Source organism: Musca autumnalis, unplaced genomic scaffold, assembly GCF_047663935.1.
Source record: "Musca autumnalis isolate F117 unplaced genomic scaffold, ASM4766393v1 scaffold_3, whole genome shotgun sequence".
In the NCBI taxonomy this organism is placed as follows: domain Eukaryota; kingdom Metazoa; phylum Arthropoda; class Insecta; order Diptera; family Muscidae; genus Musca; species Musca autumnalis.
In genome coordinates this window covers 152,774,195-152,788,611 of record NW_027411866.1, presented here as the reverse complement: position 1 = coordinate 152,788,611, position 14,417 = coordinate 152,774,195, and the positions used below count along the sequence as shown (strand labels likewise).

Here is a 14,417-nt window from a genome sequence, read left to right as displayed (position 1 = left end):
GGGGGTATACCACTTTCTCCCATGCCTTCATATAGCCCCCATAGAACGGTACCACCCGATTTTCGGTATTTTGAAGGTTTTAGCTTCATTATCACACCGAAATGGCTGAATTTTGGTACTTAGTCTACGTTGGGGGTATAAAACTTTTGTTTTTGTCGGTATCGGTCTATGCCTTTATATAGCCCCCATAGCACAGTGGTGGCACTTACATGGGAAGGTGTGACAAAATACTTCTAAATGCTATATCGAACTGAAATTGTTATCAATGGGTCATAGTGGCCTAAAAACACTCTACCTAAAATATTGTGGTCCTCGGTCCAAAATTTCGCGTCGTTCCCATGAAACGAATCATCTTGAATTTAAGTATTTTACTGTTACCATGACATTGTTCAACCAAATTTGCTGTAATCCGGTATCAGGAGTTATTATTGCATTGTAAGCATCCCCACGAAAAATTGTCAGTATTGGTCCATGATTTGGTTTACTCCCCTATGATTTATATATCGATTTATTTGGGCAGATGTCAACCAAATATTCTAAGCGACTATGTTCTTATAATGATCTCAGACTTCCGAACACCATCTTATAAAGAATTGTCATATCGGTCCACTTTTGACCACAGCCTCCATATAGGGTTACCATCCTTTTCTGGTACTTAATAAGATTTAACCACATTTGTCTGCAGAATTACTTGTAATAATGAATTTTTGGTTCTCAATGCGGGGAAAAATTTCCACTTTTTAGCGTGGTCCAACATTAGGGTGTCCCAAAAATAAAATAAGTTATTTGTTAAAGTGAATACCCCCAAATATTTATTTTCGCGAGTTTTCATTACAACTCTAAGTTACCATGGCCATAGAAATCGCTAATGATACAAAAAACTTTATATTGAAACCAAATTTAGGAAAGGATAATAAAATTACTTAAAAATATTCCAAAAAATATAGATTCAGCAACTAAAAATGGGTGTTAAACTTTTGGTCATAACTGCCAAAACCGCAAATTTCCGCAAAAAGTCTATACAGTTTTGAAATCAACAGGCGCTAGGCTACAATTTGGCACTAGTGGCCATTTGTTCGAATTTGTTGAAAGTGACTTAAAGTTTAAGGAAATCCATACATCTATATTAAATAATTTCATTTTTACCAATATTATAACCAAAATATTTGGCAACCCTTGCGATTTAGAGGAATTTTCATAACTAGAAAAATGAAGCTTAGGCAATTTACTAAATGAGTCATCTTAAGTTAAGGCGTTAAAAATAGTCCTTTGTTTCATAAATTCGCTTAGAATATAAGTATTTTTTCTCATTTTTAAATACATATTTTTCTTCAAAATTGGTCATGTTCATGAGGCGTTTTCTCCTTAAGAACCGCGAAAAATGGAAAAAATAAGTTGAGTTTCGAAAAATTTGGAATGTTTTGAAGCTATTTGCAATTTTTGAAACGACGACATGAATTTTTTGATTTTTGTCGTTGGCCGCATCCACTGTGCATAGAACGGAACATCCGGTTTTCAGTATTTTGAAGGTTGTGGCCTCAACTTTCCTGCGAAATGGCTGAAACTTGGTATTTAGACAACGTTGGGGATACTCAATTTTCCTCTTTAAATTTGTCGTATAGGTCAACGCCTTTATATAGCCCCCATAGAACGTTATCTCCCGATTTTCGGTATTTAGTCTTCTTTGGGTCTAAAAACTTTCGGTCAGAAATTTGTCGGTATGGATCATCGTTCTGAAATAGCTTTCATAGAATGGTGCTCACATTGTTTTACCAAAATTGCTGAAATTTAGTATTCAGTCTTCTCATACACGAAAGGAAACTAATTATTGCATTTTACTTCAATATAACTCGTGGTGGAGGGTATAACGCCGTTTTTACTTGTTATCATTAATAGCGTATTTAGATGTGACTTCATTACCCGGATTTAGCACATTATCAGGTTTTATTTGCTAAATCCAGCCAAAATCTACCAGATTTCCCATACAAAAATAATGTTTTAAATCTGGCATAAATTCTCGTATACAACTCTGTTTTTAGCAACATGTTGCTAGAAAATACAAAAAGTTGCAAGCTGACACAAGAAACAAGGTAGATGCATCGGTGAATTGCTACACTAAAAATAATTTAAAATGTAAAAATTTGTAAACAAGGCGGAAAAATTAAATTTGTTTTGTTTGTTGGCATTAAGCCAGTTCAGACACTCTGTGATCCCTCGGATCTCCGCTTGATGGACCGTATTGTGATCCGGCAAACGAAGAGATATTTCGGTCTCTGGTTCTTCAATAAAGAGACCCAGTCCCGTTCTCCCACCTAGCATGGAGCCGTCTGTATAACAACAATTTCCAGTCGGCATTTGTGCTAGATTTCCGCCGATCCACGAGTCTCTGTCTGGAATTAATGCCTCGCATGAGGCAGCTACAAATGTTTCAGGTATACGGTTCGATACAATGTTATCCATTGACTTTCCCGTTGTTACCTGTAGAATGTTTTGATGGTATGTTACGTGGTCCTTACTGATCCACTCGTCCATCGCTTTAAGTCGAATAGCTGCGACAGCCGCTTCATACCCTATCTGGGTTTCTATTGGGTGTATATATAGAATAGTTTCTAATGCCCTCGTTGATGTTGTCCTCATTGCGCCGCTTACACTTAGACAGCACATTCGTTGGACTTTCCGTAGTATTTTAATATTACACTTTTTATCCATAGCTTTCCACCAGACTACTGAAGCGTATGTTAGAATAGGTCTAACTACGCTTTTGTATAGCCAGTGTGTCATCTTAGGATTAAGACCCCACTTGGCGCCTATAGCCCTTCTACAGGATGACCAACATCTATGAGCTTTATTGGCTCTTTCTTGAATATGGTCTTTCCATTTAAGTTTCCTATCCAGAATTACTCCCAGATATTTGACTTTGTTGGAAATATTGATCGTCTTGTTTAGGAAGACTGGTTCTTCAAAGTGTCCCAGTTTTGTTTTCCTAGTAAACAGACATATTTCCGTTTTTTCCAGGTTTACATTAAGACCTCTTGGTCTAGCCCAGTTGTACGCTAGTTTTAGGGCTGATTCAGCTCTTCTGCATAGCAAGTTTGGATTCTTACCCCTCAGAAGTATTATAACGTCGTCTGCATAACAGACTGGGTCAAATCCCTCATCGGTTAAAGTCCTTAATAGGCTATTTATGGTAGTGACCCATAGGAGTGGGGATAAAATCCCCCCTGTGGAGTACCCTGACCAACTTTGTCCTTTATTTTTACGTCAAGTAGCCCGCAGCTTATCCATCTATTCCTTAGCATTTGGCTTATCCAGTCACTAAGGGCCCGATTCACCTGAAACTTATCTAAGGATTGGATAAGGGTTTCGGTGCTGACGTTGTTGAAAGCACCCTCGATATCAATGCATACCGCTAGTGTATACATCTTCCTGTCGAAGGTTCGGCGTCGCAGTGTTCGGCGGGAAATGTGTATTTATCAAAAGCCCCAGCGTGTCCTCGATTGTTTCCATCTTATTTCCTATATCATTCACCATGATCTCGGTTTGTGTATGGGTTTTCGATAGAAACTCTTTTATTTTGGATACATCATTTACGCTGTTTACCTGTTCACAGAAAAGTTTCCAGGAATTGCGCTTTGCTGTTCTAGTCATTTTGTTGTATTCTTTAAGTTTTGTGTGATAGTTGTCCCAGAATACAGCTAAATTCTTTCGTCGAGCTCTCTTGTAAAGCCTTCGGGCCTCTTTGCCTTTGTTACGAATTTCTCCTGTCATCCAGGGTTTTTCGCAGGCAGATTTCCTCTCTCGAAGGGGACAACTTTCTTCGAATGACTTTACTAAGACCTTCGTTACAATGTTGACATTTCTGTCTATATCTTCCGTGCTTAGGCATTCATATCTATCGTGCCCTAGCCTATCTTTTATTAGTTTTCCAAATTTTATGAAATTGGGTTTGGATTTATTTCGGAAACTTATAGGTTTCGGCGGTGGCCGTGTTAGTTCAAATCTTATATAACGATGTTCCGAGAAGGAATGCTCTTTCGAGACCCTCCAATTCTGCACCTCGTTTATAAGATTTTCGGAACATATTGTTATATCTAATACCTCTTCCCTAATCTTGTTAACAAAGGTGGCTTTATTTCCTATGTTAAAGGTTATTAGGTCGTTAGTATTCAAGAAAACTAAAAGGGCTAGGCCCCTTTTGTTAGTATTAGTACTACCCCACGCAATGTGGTGTGAGTTAGCATCGCTACCTACTAGTACTTCGTTACCTGTTTGTTTTGCTTTCATCACCAACCGCTGTAGCTCCGACGTAGGTGGTAGTGTCGACGAGTCGAACGGTAAATATACTGACGCAAGGTATATATTGCCATTCCTCAGCTTCAGCACAGTTGCGTCCGATGTTGACAACTCTGGAGAGAAAAGAAAACATAAGTTTTTGTGGCATATTATACAGGTTCTCTGTCGAGACCCCGTATTTGCATAAAACAGTTGGTAGTTTATATGGTTTAGTCCAGAGACCTTGTTCTCAATAGTCCAAGGTTCCTGGATCAAGCCAATATGGATTTTACCTGTATTAATTTGCTCCATCAGGGCCATGGTTGCCGTCTCGCTCCGATGGAGGTTTATCTGGATGACCTCAATCATTGGTCCTCCAGTAAACGGGCTTCTTGAGAGTCGGTGATTACGGCATTGACTCCCTTTTCATTTTTGCTGGGAGGTAAAACCTCTTCGCTATTTGGTTTGGCTTCCTCGTTTTCGCCGATTACCACCTTTCCTGCTTTGAAGCGGACATCGTTGGAGATGTAGAAAGCCCTGCCCTTAGTCTTTGTCAGACTAGCCATGGAGAAATGGTCAATCCCGACCACAAGGAGAGTTCCGTCCTCCTGCTCCTCCCTGTGGAAGACCTCCCATCGCTTCACGTCCAAGTCCTTGTTTTGGCGACCAAAGATTTCGAGCATGCGTTCCGTCTCGAACTTGCTGCCCCATCCTCTGACGAATACCGAAGTTTTTGTTAGTTGAGGAATTTGGTCTTTCCTCACCAACTTTAGTTTGCCGCTTTCCCATGGTAGAATAAGAAAAGGTAGCAGCAATACACAGCTGACTGAACTGGGTTGTAACGTTAGTGTCAAATTTCTTATGACATTTTATACATTTATTTCTATTTCGATGTACATTAGGGACATATATTTTTTGAGAAAAAAATATATCATTCTGAAAAAACCATTTCCCAGAAAGACTTCTTCATATCAATGATATGCAACCTCCTCCAAGTTCGAACGATAAGCCGCGCAGTAAATCCACGCTTGTAGAGGCGATACAACGTTTGTTAATATGTGAGGTATTTTGTTAAAATTTAAAAAAATAAGGCCCTAATAAACATGTGCTTCTTTGATTTCTAAAACAAAACATTGAAACAGCTTCTCCTTTTTCTATGAATTTCCAGCGACCCCAAACTTTTCTGCAAGAATTCTACTTTCTGCGAGAATTTGTGCATTTAGTGGAATGAAGTGGAAAAATAAAAATTGAAAATGTAACGAATTTTCATTCATGTTTTCCAAAATATTCAACCAAATATGAAAAATTATTAGTTTTTTAAATTCCAATAATTTATAGACATTTCCTTGTTTTGTTTACAAATACAACTGGCAGTAACGTTACAAACAAAAACAAATTCCTTTGTGGTTGTTGTTCGAGTTGTATTTGTTGTAGTATTAACTTTACCTTATATTTGTTCTACCATGCCGCTTTCCCATGGAGGTATTATGCTGCTGATAATATCCTTGAGGGCGGCAACGTTTGCATGCTGGGCAAATTGGAACACCATCACGTCCCCTTTGACCCCGCTGCTGATAATTTGAATTGGATCACCTCCAATCATTATGTGATCCAATATTTTATTGTTGACCATTTGCTCAATTGCTTGAAGATGGTCTTTGGGTAGCTTTCCGGAACCTCTATTGGTATCGATCACTGCATAGCAGAGTTCGTCCCTGTAGCGTTTCTTGGCTACCTTGGCGTAAGATGGCGGCTCTCTACCAGTCTCCGCAGCCCTCTTCCACTTCTGCCGGGTCCGGGATTTCTTCGCAGAATCCCCAGGCACTACAGTCGATTCCGCGACTGGGCACACCCTCTTCACGTTCGAGCTGACTTTGTCGCCCTCTGCCAAAGGATTCTCGGAACAGTCTCCTTTGCGTGGTACTTGACGCGGTGCACTCGAAACGTTTGAGGCTGTGGAGCTCTTTTTCTTCTTCGTCGGTTTTACAGTGTTCTGCTCTTCGGGGGATCTGATCCTCTTCGCCGCCAGACAGCTGCTTCTTGTGTGTTGTGAGCTTTGCAATGCTGTCGCTCACTTCGTCTACCATCTTGTGGACCTCCTCCTTTTCTGGGATTTCCATGACGGTTGTATTATTTTTGCTTTCGCTATCGGATTTGGAGTCTGAGTCGCTACCTGTATCTGAAGGCTGGGTCGAGCATGAACTTCCCCTTAGCTTCTCAGTCTCTTCCTCCCTGTATCTGACCTTAGGCTGTGTGCTTGTGGCATTACCTTCGACCACAGGTGCCAAGGCACCCACACCTGTGGGAGAGATTTGCTCACGATCGCATGATGACGACGGGGTGTGACTCGTAGGCAGATCAACATCACCCGCCGGTACTGGGTTTATTAGGCCCTGCACCGTAACTTTTCCGCATTGTCCAACTTTTGTGTTTTTTGGTTTAGGGGAACACCCCTTTGTCAGTTTTTTCTCCGCGTGGAAAATAAATTTCCCTGAGGCAGGTGATCATACTAATCCGATCCGGAATAGGTTTAGTCAAAAATGAATTCCCTAGATCTAGAACAAATTAGTACGGTCATCCGCCTCCCCCTATCCGCCGGTGGGGACGCGCCCGTTAGGAGAACGAACAAACACCCTCGGGCCTAACAAACACCCTCGGGACTAACAAACACCCTCGGGACGTTATGTTAAATTCAAAAGCCATTCACTGATGAATGATAGCATTAAAATGTCTTATCTTGTTATATTTATGTCTTTGCATTATAGTAAGTTTACATTTACGAAATCCACTCGATTTCAACTGTCAATTCCATTGCTTAAACGTCAAATGAAATCCAATGGATTTCAGATGAGTTTTCATTTGACGCATACGCAAAGAAATTGACAGTTGAAATCGAGTAGATTTCGTAAATGTAAACCAAGCATTAATGGAAAAAATGTAAACATTTGTTGAATTCGTTGAACAATATTTTGATAATAATTTCAGAAAGAAGTTGTGCTAGAAATTATTAATTTTTGTAAAACTTTTTGACCTTGTTGTAACAGTTTGCTAATGTATCTACCTTAATAAGTGTACGCATGTTTTGGCATAATTATTAAAACGCACTTTAGGTGGCGGTTTTGGTTTTTCTTAGTTCGATTTTTTCATTCACGGGCAAATACTCGATCGAATCGAATGCCGTAATTAGGCCCCTGATCGACAATTTGTTCAAAATATTACCTTACTGATTGAGCTTAATCACTCTGTCTTTCTCTTATTTCAGACCCTTAAAGACTTCTCGCGTGGAGAATTTGATTCAAACTACACAACTAGCATTTATGCAGCTGTCAATTGTCTAGATGATGCCATTAAGAGCAACATTATTCCTCACGAACTTGGTGTAACGAGCATGATCCAAACATTCTTTGGGGTAAGCTATGTGAAAGAAATTAACTGAAGAACATTTTAATAAAACTCTTTTAAATTTCAGGCTTTTGAAACAACTTCATCTACAATATATTTCACCATTCTCATGTTGGCTATGCATCCTGAGTTTCAATCAAAAGCCTATGACGAAATCTGTAAAATATTTCCCGATAACGACAATGGAGAGTTTGAAGTGACCTATGAAGATATTGCGAAACTTGAATATTTGGATATGTTTATAAAGGAAACAATGAGATTGTTGCCTCTTGTTCCACAGACTGGGCGTTGCATATCTGGTGGAAATCTAACACTGAATAATGGTCTGGTTTTACCTGAAGGTCTTGATGTTATTATAAATATTTATAATTTACATCGTAATAAGAAGATATGGGGTCCAAACGCTGAAATATTTAATCCGGACAATTTTCTGCGTTCGAATGTAGAGAAACGTCATCCATATGCCTATATTCCGTTTATGAAAGGATTACGATATTGTTTGGGTGAGTAGAGACAATTTCTTGTAGATATGTAACGTAGATAATTGCTGCGTCGGTGATGCCTTATAATCGAACCCCGGCATTAAATGTGCAAGGCGGACTTACTTGTAATTGCAGATTTTTGTATATTGCTGCCGGCAAGACCGACTGATACTTATTTACTATTTCAAATATTTTTGAATTGTTAATATTTATACCTATAGTGGAATTCTGTAATAAAATTGAAATGGTTATAATTTCGGTAATTAACCAAAGACATAAATACAACAAGATAAGACATTTTTTTGCTATAATTCTTCAGTGAATAGCTTTTGTATTTAACATAATGTTATATTACGATATGGTGATATAACATTTTTTTCTTTTATACATTTGTACGTATTTAACCGAATTTACCGATTCAATTGACATAGAATTATTCTTGAATAGATCCTTGAATTCATAAATTTCGTTTCGGATACAATTACATGAAATGTTCCTCCTTGGTTGCGATTTTGAATTAACTGCAACCTGTTAAGGGTAATGTTTCTATACAAAGTTTCGTAAACATTTTTTGTTGCATGTATTTTGTCTAGTCTTAGTTGTATTTATGTCTTTGAATTAACGAACATGTTCGATATGTTAACAACCAAACTAAAGCTGTCGCAAAGTCCTACCGATAGCAACAATGCTGTCAACTTTTATTTACAATATTCATTGATAATTTTGCATTTTAATTTTACCGATTTTTGTCGGTAACTCAAAAAATTAGTTACAGAATTCCACTACTGATGTTTTAATGCATACATATGTACTAACGTGAAGGAGTGCATTTTGTATTTTCTGTAGATTCTTCGAGCTAAATTCGTTCAATGTTTAAACCCAGTTTCTCCCTCCCTCTCTTTCTCTTTAGGTATGCGTTATGGCGAGATTAGCCTTAGAGTGACAATTGCAAAACTAATCAAAAGGTACAAATTTTCAACGACAGCCAAAATAGAGGATTTGGTGTTTGAAAATCATCTAGCATTGTGTTTAGCTAACAATCCCCCGCTAAGTATTGAGAAGAGAACATGATGGAATTTTTTTAATATTAAAAATAATTAATTGTGTTTTGTTAATCAAGTAATGAAATAAAATAGAAAAACAGGATTATTTGCTATCATTTGTCATCGTCTGCCTAATAGCGTTTGCCCTATGCACAAATGATGCGTCGTATAGGATGCTCGGTGCATCACACAGACTGCCGCAGCTAGTCTGTAGATAGATTAAAAAGATACAGAAGATCTGCTCGATGTGAGTGGTTGTAAGGCACTCCGTCTTTACAGATTGAGTGCGTGTAAGACACTAATTTATTCAAAATGTTTGCAAATTACTTGCTAGTTTACAAAATATTTCTTAACCCAATCGTTAATTCTTACACGCAGAAAAATATATGTTAGAAATATGTTTGGATCCAAACAAATATTTGTTTGGGACTGATTGCAAACAAATATATATTTGGCTCCAAACATAATTTGTTTGTGTCCAAACAAATATATGTTTGCAACATTTTATAACATATCTCAATTTAATATGTTTGGGTACCATCATATTTTTTATGTTAGAACATATATTTTATGGGTGAAGAGGTCAAAAAGAGTAACAAGAGGGCTCTCGCAGCTCCGGAATGCTGGTTTATAACAAAGAGTTGCGTGTATGGTGTACTAGGAGACGCAGAAGCTTTGGCCAAACACGTGTATTTCGTGCGTTGTTGTTAACCAACGTAGCAAGCGAAGAGGAAAAGAAAAAATTAATTATGTGATTCTTTTTTTCAGTTGTCTAAATAAAAAAAATAAAGACGGTAATGTGACGTAGGGGATGGAAGATACCAAGGAACGGTCCTGACCGGTTTTAACATGGCAAAGCCCAGGATTTATCTTGGTCCCTCTTTCATCCCAAGTGGACACTGACCTCCCCGTGGTGTCACCTGGGGAACTGCCTTTAACACCCGTTAAAGGTAGTGAGCTAACATGTGCCGCGCGTTCACCCATAAGAACGTTAAAAACTTGGGTTTGGGCGTCGGGTTAGTAACCCTCCCCTAGAAAAAACAGCCTACTATGAAAAAACGAAAGAAAAGAAAAACAAACCCCTCTAAAGTTGACGAACCCCGCAAACGTTTTAAGGACCATGATCTGCGAATCTGCACCTGGAATGTTCGCACTCTTTATAGAGAAGGTGCAGTCTTCGCATTGGCAGACGTACTTGAAAAGTACAAGACCGATATTACTGCCATACAGGAAATACGATGGATTGGGAAAGGCGTCACAACAACACCTAAAGGTGACGCACTGTATTATAGCTGCCATGACGTAAAGCATGAGTTTGGTTGTGGATTCGTAGTTAGTCGGAGACTAAAACATCTTGTATCCAGCTTCACTCCAGTGAATGAAAGACTTGCTGCAATTCGAATAAAAGCTAAATTCTTCAACATCAGCTTTATTTGCGCTCATGCTCCCACTGAAGAAAAGGATGAACAGACCAAAGATATATTTTACGAGCGCTTAGAAGAAACATATGACCGTTGCCCTGCCCATGACATTAAAATCATTCTAGGCGATTTTAATGCCAAAATTGGAAAGGAGAATATCTTTGGCCCAACAGTCGGGAAATTCAGTCTCCACAGTGAAACATCTGACAATGGTATGAGACTGATAGACTTTGCAGCTGCAAAAAACATGGTAGTTAGCAGTACCAGATTTAATCATCTCGATATTCATAAGGGCACCTGGCTGTCTCCAGATCAGAAAACAAGAAACCAAATTGATCATGTTGTGATAGATGGAAGACATTCATCGAGCGTGTTGGATGTACGATCGTTCCGAGGCGCAAACATCGATTCGGACCACTACCTTGTTGCAGCAAAGGTACGCACCCGCTTAAACGTAGCAAACAAAGTACGAACAGACACAACACGAAAGTTAGACATCGGTAAGCTGCAATCACAACAGATAGCCACAGCATATTCCACTCAACTAGCCCAATTGCTTAATCAAAGCCCTCCTCATCCCGATAACATATCAGCGCAATGGCAAAGCATTGCCCACTCCATGCAAACAGCCGCAAAATCCATACTTGGATACCAGAGACCTCCACCAAGGAATCCATGGTATGATGAGGAGTGTCGTGCTGCCACCGAAGAGAAAAATGCGGCATATAAGGCTACTTTACAATCCGTAGCAACGCGTAGCGCACGAGAGAGATACAGGGAGAAAAGGAGAGAGGAGAAACGTCTTTTCCGCAGGAAAAAGAGAGAGATGGAAAAGCGGGAGTGTGAAAAAATCGAGATGTACAGGAGCCAGAATGAAGTCCGAAAATTCTACCAAAGAGTCAAGCCTCAAACTGATGGCTTTGGTACAGGCACATCCTCCTGTAGAGACCAGCAAGGTAATTTGGTAACTGATACAGATAGTGTACTCAGGATATGGAAAGAACATTTTTCAAATCTGTTGGTATCCAATAGCAGCGAAGACGACGAAGATACCACAGTCCCAATCCCAGAAGATGGTATTGAATGTATACCGCCCAGCCAAGATGAGGTAAAGACAGCAATAAATCGGCTGAAGAATAATAAGGCAGCAGGGGCCGATGGCTTACCAGCCGAGCTGTTCAAAACCGGAGGCGACACGCTGATAAGGTGTATTCATCAGCTAGTTAGCACCATCTGGCAGGAAGAACGAGTACCCGACGATTGGAACCTGAGTATCCTGTGCCCCGTCCACAAGAAGGGAGATAAGACTGTATGCTCTAACTATAGGGGCATAAGTCTACTCCCTATTGCCTACAAGATCGTGTCAGGGATACTGTGCGAACGACTAAAGCCAATGGTCAACGAGATTATTGGACCATACCAATGCGGCTTTAGACCTGGCAAGTCCACCATTGACCAGATATTTACCCTGCGGCAAATCCTGGAGAAGACCCAAGAGATGCAGATCGACACCTACCACCTTTTTGTCGATTATAAAGCAGCCTTCGACAGTCCGCTGCGCTCAAAGGTATTCCAAGCCATGTCTGAATTTGGTATTCCCGCAAAGCTCATCCGGCTTTGTAAAATGACTTTAACTGACACGAGGTCCTCAGTTAAAATAGGAAAGAACCTCTCCGAAGAGTTTGGTACCAAAAGAGGTTTCAGACAAGGAGACAGCCTTTCGTGTGACCTCTTCAACATCCTGCTAGAAAAGGTTATACGAGAGGCAAACGTCAAAAGAAGTGGCACAATCTACACCAATAGTCACATGTTACTTGCTTATGCTGATGATATAGACATCATGGGTCGATCAGTAAAAGAAGTAACTGATACCTTTATAAAAGTCGAAGGAGAATCTGCTAAAGTGGGTCTGGCGGTAAACGGTGAGAAGACCAAGTTGATGGTGTCGACGCGCAATGCGTCCATTGAGCTCGGACCGACTGTGGAAGTTGGTTCCTATAATATTGAGGTAGTAAAAGACTTCGTCTACCTCGGCACCTCCGTCAACACAACAAACGACATCAGTTGTGAAATAAAAAGAAGAATTGTATTGGCCAACAGATGCTACTTTGGATTAAGTAAGCAGTTTAAAAACAAAGCCACATCTCGTCAAACAAAAATAACGCTCTACAAAACACTGATACTACCCGTGCTGATGTATGGCTCCGAAGCCTGGGTACTTGCGCAAGCAGACATGGCAGTGCTTGGTGTGTTTGAGAGAAAAATTCTTCGAAAGATCTACGGACCAATCTGCGTTGACGGTGAATATCGACGTCGCATGAACCACGAGCTGTATCTGCTATACAACGACATCAATATTGTTAAACGTATCGAGATGCAGCGATTGCGTTGGCTAGGCCATATCAAAAGAATGAGCGATGATGAACCCACTAAAAAGGCGTATGAATACATGCCACATGGCGGTGCACGCAGAATTGGCAGGCCAAGGAATAGATGGCGCAAACAAGTGGATGATGAGATGACAAGGCGCGGTATTCCAGAGAGCAAAGCAACAAATAGAGAGGAATGGAGATCTCTTCTTAGTTCGGCCTATAGAACAAATGTTCTGTAATGGGCCAGCTAAGTAAGTAAGTAAGTAATGTGAGTGAATAAATCAGTGTTTTGTATTTTTTTAAAGAAATGGTTATTTTTAGTAAATTAAATGTCCAATACATTTTATAATTGAATCAAAAAGGTGAATGGAAATATTTTATTGGACAAGGAATAAATCGCATTTAATATTGCTAATTACATCAATAAATTTTTCATATAGTACATACATACGTACATACATATGTATGTTTGAAATATGGATGTGCCTATTTATTACATTTATAACACTGCCCAACAAAATTGAAAAAGTTGAATGTTTCAGACAAAGTTGCAGTTGTTTCTAGATGAAATCGGCGAGTTGTTTTCAAATCCGGTCCCGGTTCTTCTCCATCAGCTCTTGTTTTTGAGATATAGCTCAAAATCTGTTTTTACGAGTTTAACCCAGACTTTCGTTATTTTCGGATACAAACAAATATTTTTTGTAGGTTTTTCGACATTAATATATTAAGGAGATGTTGTACGCTCGATACAAATCGTTTTTGAACTAGTTATGGCGAGTATATATCAAAAAATATAGAAAATATACGACGGACCTTGTACAAATTGCTTATTTTGAGTATTTTAAGCTGTAATTACGTCATCGGGGGAAGTCATAGGATCTTCATATGGTAATGCGGATATGCTTAGGGTGTCTACTATATAGTCCAGTATTCAAATATATAATATAAAGTTCATAGCGCCCATGATTCGGCCATAACCTAAAAATCATCATGAAGACTGCCATTGAAAAGTAAATGGCTTATGTGGTAATGATATCACTGGTAAATTATTTCCCTTTAGCAGTCTTCATGGCGATTTTTAGGTTATGGCCGAATCATGGGGGCTATGAACTTTATATTATACATTTGAATACTGCATTATATAGTAGACACCTTAAGCATATCCGGAGTACCGTATAAAGATCCTATGACTTCCCCCGAGGACGTAATTACAGCTTAAAGTACTCAAAATATGCAATTTTTACAAGGTCCGTCGTATATTTTCTATATTTTTTTGATATATATTCATCATAACTATTTCAAAAACGATTTGTATCGAGCGTACAACATCTCCTTAATATATTAATGTCGAAAAACCCACAAAAAAATATTTGTTTGTATCCGAAAATAACGAAAGTCTGGGTTAAACTCGTAAAAACCGATTTT

General features: G+C 39.1%; 1 protein-coding gene across 1 annotated transcript in view; it reads left to right on the top strand.

The window, feature by feature from the left end:
* LOC141398340 (probable cytochrome P450 313a4) overlaps positions 1-9,227 on the top strand; it is a 43,686-nt gene extending 34,459 nt beyond the window's left edge. The window contains exons 6-8 of the mRNA XM_073975627.1: positions 7,535-7,681; positions 7,742-8,177; positions 9,067-9,227. Coding sequence (XP_073831728.1) covers positions 7,535-7,681; positions 7,742-8,177; positions 9,067-9,227 — 744 coding nt within the window. The remainder of the gene's footprint in view (positions 1-7,534; positions 7,682-7,741; positions 8,178-9,066) is intronic.
* The last annotated feature ends 5,190 nt before the right edge of the window (positions 9,228-14,417 follow it).